This window comes from Lipotes vexillifer, unplaced genomic scaffold (assembly GCF_000442215.2).
Source record: "Lipotes vexillifer unplaced genomic scaffold, Lipotes_vexillifer_v1.1 scaffold977, whole genome shotgun sequence".
NCBI classification, from domain to species: Eukaryota; Metazoa; Chordata; class Mammalia; order Artiodactyla; family Lipotidae; genus Lipotes; species Lipotes vexillifer.
This window is the reverse complement of record NW_006783088.1, coordinates 1,405,283-1,418,368: the sequence shown is the minus strand read 5'-3', so window position 1 is coordinate 1,418,368 and position 13,086 is coordinate 1,405,283. Positions and strand designations below refer to the sequence as shown.

Here is a 13,086-nt window from a genome sequence, read left to right as displayed (position 1 = left end):
CGTATAAAAAAAAAAAAAAAAAAAAAAAAAGATGCTCACCATCATTAGCTACTAGGGAAATGCAAATCAAAGCCACAAAAATATAACACTTTATGTCCACAAGAAGGGCCATAATAAAAAAGATAAACAGTAACAAGTGTTGTCTAGACTGTGGAGAAACTGGAACCCTCCTACACTGCTGGTGGGAATGTAAAATGGCCCAGCCACTTTGGAAAACAGTCTAGCAGTTCCTCAAAATGTTAAACATAGACTTACCCTATGGCCCAGCAATTCCATATGGAAGGAAAGCATATGTCCACACAGAACTTGAACATGAGTGTTCACAGGAGCATTACTCATAATAGCCAAAAAGCAGAAACAACCCACATGTCTATCAACTGTTGAGTGGATAAATAAAATGTGGTAGCAAAGGACTTGGAAAGGAACCAAGGCTTGATACATTTGCCAACATGAATGAACCTTGAAAACATCATGCTAAGTGACAAAAAGCCAGTTATAAAAGATCACCTATTATAAGATGCCATTTATATGAAATGTTCAGAATAGGCAAATCTATTTTTGTCATAGGCAAACCTGTAGCAGAAAGTAGACGATTGGTTGCCTAGTGCTTGAGGGTAAAAGAGCAGGTGGTGGGAGAGGTACTGCTAGTGGGTCCAGGGTGACTTTTTGGGGTAGAGAAAATGTCCTAAAATTGGTTGTGGTGATGGTGGCACAACTCTGAATAAACTAAAAACCATTAACTTGTATACTTTAAATGGGTGAATTGTAACGTATGTGACTTATATCTTAATCTAGCTCTTATCCATATTTTTAAAAAGGTGGAAGGGTGGGCAGCAAAAGGGAAGGAGCTTTGGGGATGATGGAAATATTCTAAATATTGACTGTGGTGACAGTTCCTGAGGTGTGTAAATTTGTCAAACCTCATCAAAATGTGTGATGTAAATTAATCTTCAATAAAGCTGATTAAAAAAACAGGTGGTGCTTCCCTGGTGGCGCAGCGGTTGATAGTCCGCCTGCCGATGCAGGGGACACGGGTTCGTGCCCCGGTCCGGGAAGATCCCACATGCCGCCGAGCGGCTGGGCCCGTGAGCCATGGCCGCTGAGCCTGCGCATCCGGAGCCTGTGTTCTGCAACGGGAGAGGCCACAACAGTGAGAGGCCCGCGTACCGCAAAAAAACCCAAAAAAACAAAAAAACAGGTGGAGAAGGCAGGAAGAAGCCACCGGATGGGCAGCGGGCAGGCATCAAGGCCAGCAGGCAGCAAAGGGCAGGTCTCTCCAGCCTCCAGGGTAAACAACTCAGAGGGGACCTGGACTCCTGGCCTCTATTGGCAAAGGGATCCCGCACCCTTCTGTATGGTTCTGTCAGCCACCCTGGAGCACCCAGCATTTCACCCCAAGCCAGCTCCTCCTGACCCAACCTGCCTCCCCTGGCCAGCTGCCAACTCTAATCTCCACCTCCTCAGGCTCCCCAGCACCCTGTAATTGGGGCCAGGAGATGCATGTACATTCTCGAATCCTCGGTGCCACCTGCTGCTTCCTTACAGATAAGGCTGGCGGGTGGTTGGAGCAGAGTGGGTGCTGCCCAGAGATCAAGAGCACCCCAGCTCCACCCCGCGAGGCAACGGTTTTCTCCCACAGCCAAGGCAGATGCCTGCAGGGAGTGGGGTTGAGGAGTTGGGAGAAGCTGGGAGAAGCCAGCAGAAGCCAGGAATGACACTAACGTTGATCAAGCGCGATTGGCCCTCAGCATAGATACTTACTCTTTTTCCCATTTTGCAGGCCAGGCAGCTGAAGCTCAATGTTTTAGGGAACTCGCCAGTGTCACCCAGCTGCTAAAAGTGGTGGAAGCTGGGATTCTAACCCAAGCTGGCCTTCTTCCAAAGCCTGTTCCACAGCAAGGAGGTTGGAGGAAGAGGATGAGGGCGGCGGGGAGGGCCAAACTCCACATCCCTCAAGCTCCTTAGGCTGAGCTTGTCCGCACAGCTCTCTCCTTCCCAGAAAAGAAAGATACCTATCGGATCACGAGAGCTTCAAGTCCCAGACACTAGGAAGGGTGACTCCTTGCCTCCGGGCACCTGAAGACAGCAGGGACGTGGTTACTGCTCCCAAGGATTGTTAGAATTCTCACTCCTGCATCCAGAGCCCCTGATTCAAAGCCAAGGTGACCAAAGTGGAAAACAGGGACCATCCACAAGTTGGGGCCTAGAGGAAATGAGGCCGTTAACTTTGTACAAATGGTTCCTTGAAGACCTGGGGGCTCAAATGGCCTGGAAAAGGAGAAGCACACTGCCTCCCCTTCCCTTTACAATCAAATCCAGCTTGCAGGCTCTCCTTTGCCTCACTCAGCCTTACAATAGCCCTAGAAAGAAATCCCTCACCCAGCTAGTAGCTGCTGCACTTCTGGGAGTCGCCACCTTGCTCTACACCTGAGGCTGCAAAGGGATCAGTCCCAGGATCTGGATGCCCGCAGGACAACTGGCGTTCAGTGAAAACTGGATTCGAAGAATGAGGTAGAGTGGGTCATTCTCTAGAGGAAGTTTGAAGAGGTCAAGAAGTGGGGCCGCCCAATCCCCTGCGGAGTGCTCTGTCTCGAGCAGCCTGGCTTTCTGTCTCCTTGGCCACCCGTCCTTTGCCGGCGACCACCTTCCCCCTCTGCTGCCCCTCCCGAGCGCCACTGGCCCCTTCTCGGGCATACCTGAGCACATGCTGGAATAGAAGCCCTCGTTCTTGAGCATGATCAGCAGGGAGCTCCAGCCCAGGAGCACCGCAGAAAAGAAGAGGTTCTCCAGCACGGCCGTGCACGCCATCCACCAGCGCCTCCGGTACGCCTCCTCCAGCGTGGGAGCCATACTGGTCGCGAGCCTGCCCAGGAGCAGAGCACTGAGCGAAGGGCCCAGAGGACCCAGAGAAGCATCCTGTATCATGGTGGCTCCCGAGACCCCTCGAGCCAGCCCGCAAGGGGGCCTTCATGGAGGCCCCATAGAGCCCTGGGCTTCCCAGCGGGTGCCGCCGAGCTGGCTCTGGGCGCACTGGCAGCGCCAGGGGCGCACGAGGCGCTGGGCTCCCGCCGTGTCACTATCAGAGACAAGGAAGGTCCTGTCTGTGCGCAACAGCTTCTTGGCGCGCTGCCGGGCTCTTCCACCCAGGCCAAGGCACGCAGAGCCCGGCTCCCGGGGACCAATCCCGCACTTCCCCAAGTCCCCAAAGGTCAGCAAGGGTCAGGGCGCGCTCTGAAGCAACCGCTGGCCAGTATCCGGCCTCCCGCTCCAGGAAGGACCCCCAGAAGCAAGCAGGGGGAGGAAGGGGAAGTCTGACGTTAGCTCAAGGACACCCTCCCCTCTTCCTGTTGCCCCTGTAAGACCACTCCTCTTCTCTGGGGCCGGGCTTCAGCAAGCCCTCCCCCTTTCCGCACTAGGCGACCCAAGTCCCTACAGTCTCTCGGTCCAAGCCGACAGCTGCCACGTGGAACGAGACCCAGGCAGGCCCTCCAGCGCCGCCGGCGCCACCCACTCACACGGGCACCCAGCTGCGAGCCGGGGAACATGCCCGCCCTCTCTCGCCCGGGGAGGGGGCTCGGGCACCCGCAGGAAGTCCGACGGCCGCTGACTTTATAAGTGCAGTGGCGGCGGAGGGGCTGGCGGGAGGGTGGGTTTACCGGAGAGAGAAGGAGCCCGAGCACCCACCCCCACCCCCTCCGCCTAGGCCACGGCCGCCGCCGCGGGAGGAGACGGGGCGCGGGCGGCGCGGGGGCGGAGAGCGGCCGGTGAGACCGAGAAAAGCAGAGAGGAGAGGTACAGGAAGGGCAGGAGAGAAAGGGCGCGAGCGAGCGGAGCAAAGCACGAAGGCCTTCGCCGGAGGGCCTCAGTACTCTCATCTGTGAAATGGGGCTTTGCATTTAGGAGTTCCCGCAGGTCCGTTCGAACTCCGACAAGAGTGTTTCTCTAAACGGAGGCAGTGCAGCAAGAGAGGGCGCCAAGGGGGCATACCAAAGGGGAAGGAGAGACGCGCTTGGAGAGGCGGGACCCACGGGCTCAGGTAACGGGTCTTTCTTGGGGAGCCTGGAAGTGTCGGTGGGAGCCAGCCGGGTGACTCTCAGAGAACGTTCAGCCCGGGACCCGGACCCCAGCCGCACCCGCTGCTCACCTCTGATCCGGGGCAAACGCGCCTCCTGTAGCCGCCGACCGGTCGGGGAGCGGCGCGTGCACAATTTCGGCGTCCGGTGTCCGGCGGGCCCAGCTCGGAACCGCAGCGGCGCTCGGGACTTCTCTGCGCGCCGGGTCTGGGCGGCCTCGGAGATTCTGCCGGACAGCCTGGTGTTCTCACCGCCTCGGTCCCATCGGAAGAAGTCGGGGAACGGGAACCCGGCGGGCGCCACCAATGCGCGAAATGAGGCTAGGACGAAGTGGATCGACGGAGTGAACAGTTGTACTTACAACCGGCCGGGGCTGCACCCCGAGGTAGGGGCGGGGGCTCCCTTCCCTAACCCTCCCCCTAGGTCGAGTTTCACGGGCACGTGACTCGTCCTCTGGTCCCCAGATACTCTCCCCGGCACACGCCCCTGCACCTAAAATGTCCACCCTTACTCCCTCCCCCTCCCCTCCCCCTCGGCCCCCCAGACGAATCGGGGCAGCGCCCTCTGTATCTTTGGTCAAAACAAAGAACAACTCGGCTGGAGCAGACTGACCGCGATGCAGGGCAGCCTTGGGTGGGGTTTTGAACTGTGCACTTGGGAGCAGAGTTTTCCGAGAGGCAGAATGACCCGGGTTTCTTTGTGGAGTTAGATCGAGGTCTGAGAGTGGACTTGAAAACTGGCCTGGGTTATCTTGAGCAAGTTGCTTAACCTCTCTGAGCCTCGGTTTCCTCCTATAAGTTCTCATAACAATAGTACCTGCCTCACAGCTGTACCCACGATAGTACTGCCGAGAGGTGGGGGCTGGAATTGGGGGTTGTGAGGCAGGTAAAGTGCTCATCACAGCGCTTGGCACAAAGTAAGCATAATAAATGTTCACTGTTGTTGTTACTACTGTCATTATTATTATTTTAGAAGATGTGGTGATGGGATTCTTCCAGCCACTTACTGATTCCTGGTAAATCTCTCAACCTCCCAGAGCCTCAGTTTCCTCATCTGTAAAATAGAGAGTGAACTGTGGTGTGGATTAATGGGATGAGGTCAAGGGCAAATAAATACAGGTGTGAGTTTATTAGTGTGTTGAGAGTGATATTCGTGATACTCACAAAGCTCTGTGGGCATGTGAGCAACTGCCCAGGAAGTTCCAGACCCCAGGCAGGAGGGGCTCTCTGAACGACTGAGCCATCTAGCCACGAGAGGAACTTACATTTGCCGAGTGGCTACTATATGCTGGGCACTTTCCAAACAGAAATTATCATTAAATCGTCCAAACATTACAGGCTCATCTAAACCTCAGAGCTTTTCACAGAGGGAGAAGACTGGAGGCTGGCAGCTGGAAAATGGTGGGTAGAAGCAGGAGGCAAAGTCAGGTCTGTCTGGCTTTGAAAGCGTGGCCCTTTCCATCCCTCCAGGTCGGGAACCCCCGGGCCCCCGCCCCCCCGCCGCCCCCGCTGCTCGCCTCTGATCCGGGGCAAACGCGCCTCGTGTAGCCGCCGACCGGTCGGGGAGCGGCGCGTGCACAATTTCGGCGTCCGGTGTCCGGCGGGCCCAGCTCGGAACCGCAGCGGCGCTCGGGACTTCTCTGCGCGCCGGGTCTGGGCGGCCTCGGAGATTCTGCCGGACAGCCTGGTGTTCTCACCGCCTCGGTCCCATCGGAAGAAGTCGGGGAACGGGAACCCGGCGGGCGCCACCAATGCGCGAAATGAGGCTAGGACGAAGTGGATCGACGGAGTGAACAGTTGTACTTACAACCGGCCGGGGCTGCACCCCGAGGTAGGGGCGGGGGCTCCCTTCCCTAACCCTCCCCCTAGGTCGAGTTTCACGGGCACGTGACTCGTCCTCTGGTCCCCAGATACTCTCCCCGGCACACGCCCCTGCACCTAAAATGTCCACCCTTACTCCCTCCCCCTCCCCTCCCCCTCGGCCCCCCAGACGAATCGGGGCAGCGCCCTCTGTATCTTTGGTCAAAACAAAGAACAACTCGGCTGGAGCAGACTGACCGCGATGCAGGGCAGCCTTGGGTGGGGTTTTGAACTGTGCACTTGGGAGCAGAGTTTTCCGAGAGGCAGAATGACCCGGGTTTCTTTGTGGAGTTAGATCGAGGTCTGAGAGTGGACTTGAAAACTGGCCTGGGTTATCTTGAGCAAGTTGCTTAACCTCTCTGAGCCTCGGTTTCCTCCTATAAGTTCTCATAACAATAGTACCTGCCTCACAGCTGTACCCACGATAGTACTGCCGAGAGGTGGGGGCTGGAATTGGGGGTTGTGAGGCAGGTAAAGTGCTCATCACAGCGCTTGGCACAAAGTAAGCATAATAAATGTTCACTGTTGTTGTTACTACTGTCATTATTATTATTTTAGAAGATGTGGTGATGGGATTCTTCCAGCCACTTACTGATTCCTGGTAAATCTCTCAACCTCCCAGAGCCTCAGTTTCCTCATCTGTAAAATAGAGAGTGAACTGTGGTGTGGATTAATGGGATGAGGTCAAGGGCAAATAAATACAGGTGTGAGTTTATTAGTGTGTTGAGAGTGATATTCGTGATACTCACAAAGCTCTGTGGGCATGTGAGCAACTGCCCAGGAAGTTCCAGACCCCAGGCAGGAGGGGCTCTCTGAACGACTGAGCCATCTAGCCACGAGAGGAACTTACATTTGCCGAGTGGCTACTATATGCTGGGCACTTTCCAAACAGAAATTATCATTAAATCGTCCAAACATTACAGGCTCATCTAAACCTCAGAGCTTTTCACAGAGGGAGAAGACTGGAGGCTGGCAGCTGGAAAATGGTGGGTAGAAGCAGGAGGCAAAGTCAGGTCTGTCTGGCTTTGAAAGCGTGGCCCTTTCCATCCCTCCAGGTCGGGAAGAAACAGCAAGAGCAAAGGCTTAGCAGCAGAAAAGGCACAAGGAGTTCTCTCTCTCTGGCAGGAGCACAGTGTCAGGCTCTGATGCTTTCACTTCTCAAAATTAATTATTGGCTCCCAGAACTTCCACATCAAGGTCAAACTCCTTAGTTTCGCACAACGGGCCCTAGAATAAGGACCCCCATGCCCAAGGTGGTCATGGATGGATCCCTTTGAGAATGCAATAAAATTTTATGAGTCCATTCCCTATGAAAATGCCTGTGTGAACATGAACACACACGTATATTTACATTCAATTTCCAAGGGTTTTGTGGACCCCCTCTACAGACTCTAGGGGTCCATGGGCCCCCGTGGCTGAAATGCTTGCCGCTCCTTATCTCCAACCCACATTTTGATATTTTCCTCTTGTGAACTGTCAGCTCCATGGGGGCAAGGGTCTGGTCTGCTGTGGTCACTGCTGTATCTCCAGCACCAAAAACAGCACCTGGCACCTAAGACGCACTCAGTAAATACCTGTGGAATGAAGTGTGAAGCCAGCTGGTTTCACACCTCTTGGCCTTTGCACCTGCTGTTCCTTCTTCATTTCTTTTTTTTTTTTCCTACAAATTTATCTATTTATTTTTGGCTGCGTTGGGTCTTCGTTGCTGCGCACGAGCTTCCTCTAGTTGTGGTGAGTGGGGGCTACTCTTCGTCGTGATGCGTGGGTTTCTCATTGTGGTGGCTTCTCTTGTTGCGGAGCATGGGCTCTAGGCACGTGGGCTTCAGTAGTTGTGGCACATGGGCTTAGTCCTAAGCTCCACAGCACGTGGGAATCTTCCCTGACCAGGGCTCGAACCCGTGTCCCCTGAATTGGCAGATGGATTCTTAACCACTGCGCCACCAGGGAAGTCCCTCCTCCTTCATTTCTAATGCAGTCATCCTTCACAACTCACCTCAATTTCACCTTTTTCTGGAAGCTCTGATCTCTTAGGCTGGGTTAGGTGTCCTGCCCATGTACTCCCCCCAAACGCTATTCTATCCTGAAATGAAGCCCTCACACTGATCTAGAATCATCAGTTTAGTTGCCTGCTCCCTCCCCATGAGCTATTAAATCTCTGGAGGGCAGGCACCTTAGGAAGCACATTGTAGGTGATTTGTATGCCTGCTACCTATCCCAGGACCTGGCCTGTAACAGCCTGTGGTAAACATTTATGGAATAAGTGGAAGAGGGTAGTGGGAAAGGGAGCTGGAAAGGTAGGCTGTGGTCGGTTTGGAATGACCTCTGCCAGGCCAAGGATTTCCCATGTTGTGAGATAGGTGATGGGAACGCCTGGATTTTGTTTTCTTGTTTTATTTTGGTTTACTTTGTTTGTTTTTAAGGGAGGAGATAGATATGGTCGGGTTTGTGTGTTTAATGAATGGAAAGGAGAGGGACTTTAAAGCAGTTAAGAGGCCACTGTAATAGTTCAGATAATTAAAACAAAAAAAAAATAGAGGAAAGAAGAGACTTTTTTTTTGGCCACACCACATGGCACGTGGGATCTTAGTTCCCCCACCAGGGATTGAACCTGCGCCCCCTGCATTGGAAGGGCAGAGTCTTAACCACTGGACTACCAGGGAATTCCCAGAGAAGAGACTTAAGACACACCTCCATATCAGAATCAATAGGACTTACCAACCCCTCCTCCTGTCCCCAAAAGTAATCCCTTTCTAGACTCTGTCCCCTTGACAATACCCATAGCTTGAGTAGAACAGTGCTATCACATTGGATCTCCTGTAGGCTGGTGGCCAGAGTCGGCCTCACAGCTGAGTGAACAGGAGTACTGGCTCATGAATCACAGGCTGGGTCCCAATCCTGGCTCTGCAGCTGATTAGTTGTGCAGTTTTGCCCAAGGCACTCACACTCCCGAGCCTTACTCTTCTAGTCTATTATGTGCTGGAAATAATAGTATCCAGTTCACAATGAAGAATTTATTCAGCCTGACAAATAGTCATGGTCAACCTCTGCGTGAGGAATGTAAATAAAATAGTGCAGCCCCTTTGGAAAAACGGTTTGGCTGATCCTCAGTTAAACATAGAGTCACCACTATGACCCAGCAATTCCTCTCCTAGGTATATACCCAAGAGAACTGAGAACATACGTGGACACAAAAACTTGGACACAGGGCTTCCCTGGTGGCGCAGTGGTTGAGAGTCCGCCTGCCGATGCAGGGGACGCGGGTTCGTGCCCCGGTCCGGGAAGATCCCACATGCCGCAGAGCGGCTGGGCCCGTGAGCCATGGCCGCTGAGCCTGCGCGTCTGGAGCCTGTGCTCCGCAGTGGGAGAGGCCACAACAGTGAGAAGCCCGCGTACCGCAAAAAAAAAAAAAAAGAAAGAAAAACTTGGACACAAATGCTCATAGCATTGTTATCCATAATAGCCAAAAAGTGCAAACAACCCAACTGTCCATTAACAAATGGATAAACAAAATGTGTATCGTGGGAATTCCCTGGTGGCCCAGTGGTTAGGACTCTGTGCTGTCCCTACTGAAGGCCCGGGTTCAATCCCTGGTTGGGGAACTAAGATCCCACAAGCCTCGAGATGTGACCAAAAAAAAAAAAAAAATGTGTATACTAACAATGAACGTATTATGGTTTGGTCATAAAAAGGAAGGAGGTACTGGTATATGCTACAACATGGATGAACCTTAAAAACATTATGCGAAGTGAGAGCCAGATGCAAAAGATCACATATTGTAGGGGTGCACTCATATGAAATGCCCAGAATAGGCAGATACACTGAGACAGTAGATTAGTCGTTGCCAAAAACTGGAGGAGGGAGAGATGGGAAGTGACTGCTAATGAATATGGGTTTTCTTCCTGGGGGTGGTGAAAATGTTGCACAGTTAGATAGTGGTGATGACAGTACAACCCTGTGAAGGTACTAAGATCCATTTAATTGTACATTTTAAAAGAGTGAATTTTATGATATGTGAATTATATCAGTTTAAAAAAATTTTTTTAAACGCTTTCACATGCATCAGATTGAAGGATGAATAAGACACAGACTCCATCCTTAAAGAACATAAAGTCCAGTGGGGGAGAGGAGTAGATGAATCAAATTATCACATAGTAAGTGTAATTACATCTAAAGGAAGCACCATTCAGTGGCTAAGAATCTGCCTGCCAATGCAGGGGTTACAGGTTTAAGACCTGGTCCAGGAAGATCCCACATGCCGTGGAGCAACTAAGCCTGTGCGCCACGACTACTGAGCCTGTGCTCTAGAGCCTGCACACCACAACTACTGAGCCTGTGCTCTAGAGCCTGCACACCACAACTACTGAACCCACATGCCACAACTACTGAAGCCCACGCGCCTAGAGCCCGTGCTCCACAACAAGAGAAGTCACCACAATGAGTAGCCCCCGCTCGCCGCAACCAGAGAAAGCCTGCGCGCAGCAACGAAGACCCAATGCAGCCAAAAATAAATAAATAAATAAATTTATTTTTAAAAATAAAGGAAGCGCCATGGAAGAGAAGTAACATATCATTGGGGAGGGGCGTTGATCTAGACTGGAGGGCAGGGAGGAGTCCTTAAAGGTGTTGTTTGTGCCACAGTCTGAAGATATAAGACTTCCCGTGTCTGAATCGGTAGGATTTATCAACCCCCAAGAGGAGGACACAGCATGCAGAGGCCCTACAACAGGATGCCTGAGACATTCAGGGAACTGAAGGAGGGCCTGAATGGAAGAACACATAGAATGAGGCGGGCTGTGGCATGAAGCTGCAGCTGGAAAAGTAGATACTGGCCAATTGTACCATACCTTCTAGGATAATAAGAAGTGCTCAGTGGGACTTCCCTGGTGGTCCAGTGGTTAAGACGCCACACTTCCAATGCAGGGGGTGTGGGTTCCATCCCTGGTTGGGGAACTGAGATTGAACATGCCGCGCAGCTCAGCCCAAAAAATTTTTTTAATTTAAAAATTAAAAAAAAAAAGAAGTGCTCAATGATGACAGAAAATGACCTTCCTCCTTCCTCCCTAACTTGCTCTACCTCCGTTGCTGCCTGTGTTGGTAAAAGCACCACCTTGCACACAGTTGCTTAAGCTCAAAGCGAAGTTATCCAGACTCGGCTCCCAGCCTTACTTTCCACATCCAACCTACCAGCAAGCGTGTGGCTCCTGCCTTTAAAGACTTCTCCTCTCCATCTTCTGCTGGCCCCCAAGCCTAGGTCTCATCAACTCCCGCCTGGACTCCTGCGACCCTTTCAGCCTGGCCTTCCCAATTCCACTCATGCCAGTGAGTCCACCTTCCAGTCAGAATGATCCTGGCTTCAACCAGGCCTCTCCCCTTGGAAGTTTCCACGACTATTGGGCAAACGTACAAACTCCCAACAATGCCCCCTAGTCCATCGGGCCATCCTGCTGCCCCCACCTCCCTTCTGGCCTCTCTCTTCTCTATGCTTTCACTGTTGTGACCTGTTCTCATCCATTAAAACCCCGTGTTCTCCCACCTGGGCGTGGAACATTCCCCCACCCTGGCCTATCTAACTAATCCTTCAGATTTTGACTTAACGGGCACTTCCTACAGGAAGGCTCCTTGCCTGACTCCAGCAATAAATCCCTTTGCTATATGACTCATATAACATTCGAGTCACCCTTTGATAAAACTCATCACGACGTGTCTGTTTCCTCTGATAGACTGTATGGGCCAGAGGATAGGGACCTGAGCCCACCTTCCCCACCACTATCCCCCCACCACTTAACAAAGAAGCCACCACCCACCACTGCCCCCAACCTGGCAAATTCCTACCCATCCTTCAAATCTCACTCACCTACATCGCTTTCAGGGGGACAGCCTTCCCTGAGCACCCAGACTTGGGGGGGTCATCGTTTACATAGCCCCACACTTCCCTGGGCATCTCTTACAACACTTATCACAGCTGTAAAAGTGACTGATTTTAATATGTCTCCCCCCTTTGATTTTCTGTCTTGTTTCTCTTTGCCCCAGCATTTAAAAAAATGCTTGTCACAAGACTCCCCCCAGGTCAGCCCACAAGAATTCTTATGAAAATCCCTAAAACTGCATGCAAAATTCTGTGCGTGAACAATTTTCTGAAGAACCAGTCTGTGGCTTTTGTTGGCGTTTCAAAGGGGCCCAAGATGTGAAAGGTTAAGAACCTTCTCCCAGGAGCTGAAGGGGCTGTCTTTCCTTCAAAACAGCCCTGCCAACCCAGACTTCTATGCAAAACCATTGCCCTCGAATATAAGTTCCAAGTGGGCAACAATCTTTATTTTGTTCATTGGTGTACCCCAAATGCCTGGAACGGTGCCTGGTCCCTTCCAGCTGTGGGTGTAGAATGACCAAACACAGTCTTTGACGACTGTAACAGTTGTGAGAACTGTCTGTGTAGTGGTTAACTATTGCTGCATAACAAATGACCCCAAAATGTAACGGCTTAAAACAACATTTATCACCTCAGTTTCTCTAGGCTAGGAGTCAGCGTGCAGCTTAGTTGGGTCCTCTGCTTCAGGGTCTCTCACAGGACTGCAAAGTGCTAGGCAGGGCTGTAGTCATCTGAAAGTTTGACTGGGGAAGGATCTGCTTCTGAGCTCACTCATGTGGTTGCCAGCAGGATTCAGTTCCTCACTGGCTGTGGGCTGGAGGCTGCCCTGAGTTCCCCACCACATGGGCCTCTTCATAGGGCAGCTCACAACATGGAAGCTTGCTTCAACAGATCTTGCAAGGAAGAGGAGAGGAGGAGAAAGGGAGGAAGAGAGAGAGAGACAATAACAAGATGGCCATACAATCTTTTGTGTCTTAACCTTGGAAGCAGCTTTCATCACCTTTGCTCTGTTCTGTTCGTTAGAAGCAAGTCTCTATTTAGGTCTAGTGCACTCTCAAGGGAAGGAGATTATACTAGGAATGAATAGGAACGAACAGCAGCGGCAGGATCATTACATGTTTTCTCGAATAGTGTCTGGCTCATCTGAAAACCCAAAGAGCAGAAGGTGCAGACCAAATGCCTACAGGTCAAGCAGATGGTGACGAGGGAAGAAATGAGAGGTGGGAGGTTTGGCGGACAGCTGAGCCTCTATCCATCCTCCAGCAGCAGACCACTGTCAAGCAGGAAT

At 52.1% G+C, this 13,086-nt stretch overlaps 1 protein-coding gene across 1 annotated transcript in view; it reads right to left on the bottom strand.

The window, feature by feature from the left end:
* SLC43A1 (solute carrier family 43 member 1) overlaps nucleotides 1-2,850 on the bottom strand; it is a 23,983-nt gene extending 21,133 nt beyond the window's left edge. The window contains exon 1 of the mRNA XM_007455709.1: nucleotides 2,697-2,850. Coding sequence (XP_007455771.1) covers nucleotides 2,697-2,850 — 154 coding nt within the window. The remainder of the gene's footprint in view (nucleotides 1-2,696) is intronic.
* Between the last annotated feature and the right edge of the window lie 10,236 nt (nucleotides 2,851-13,086).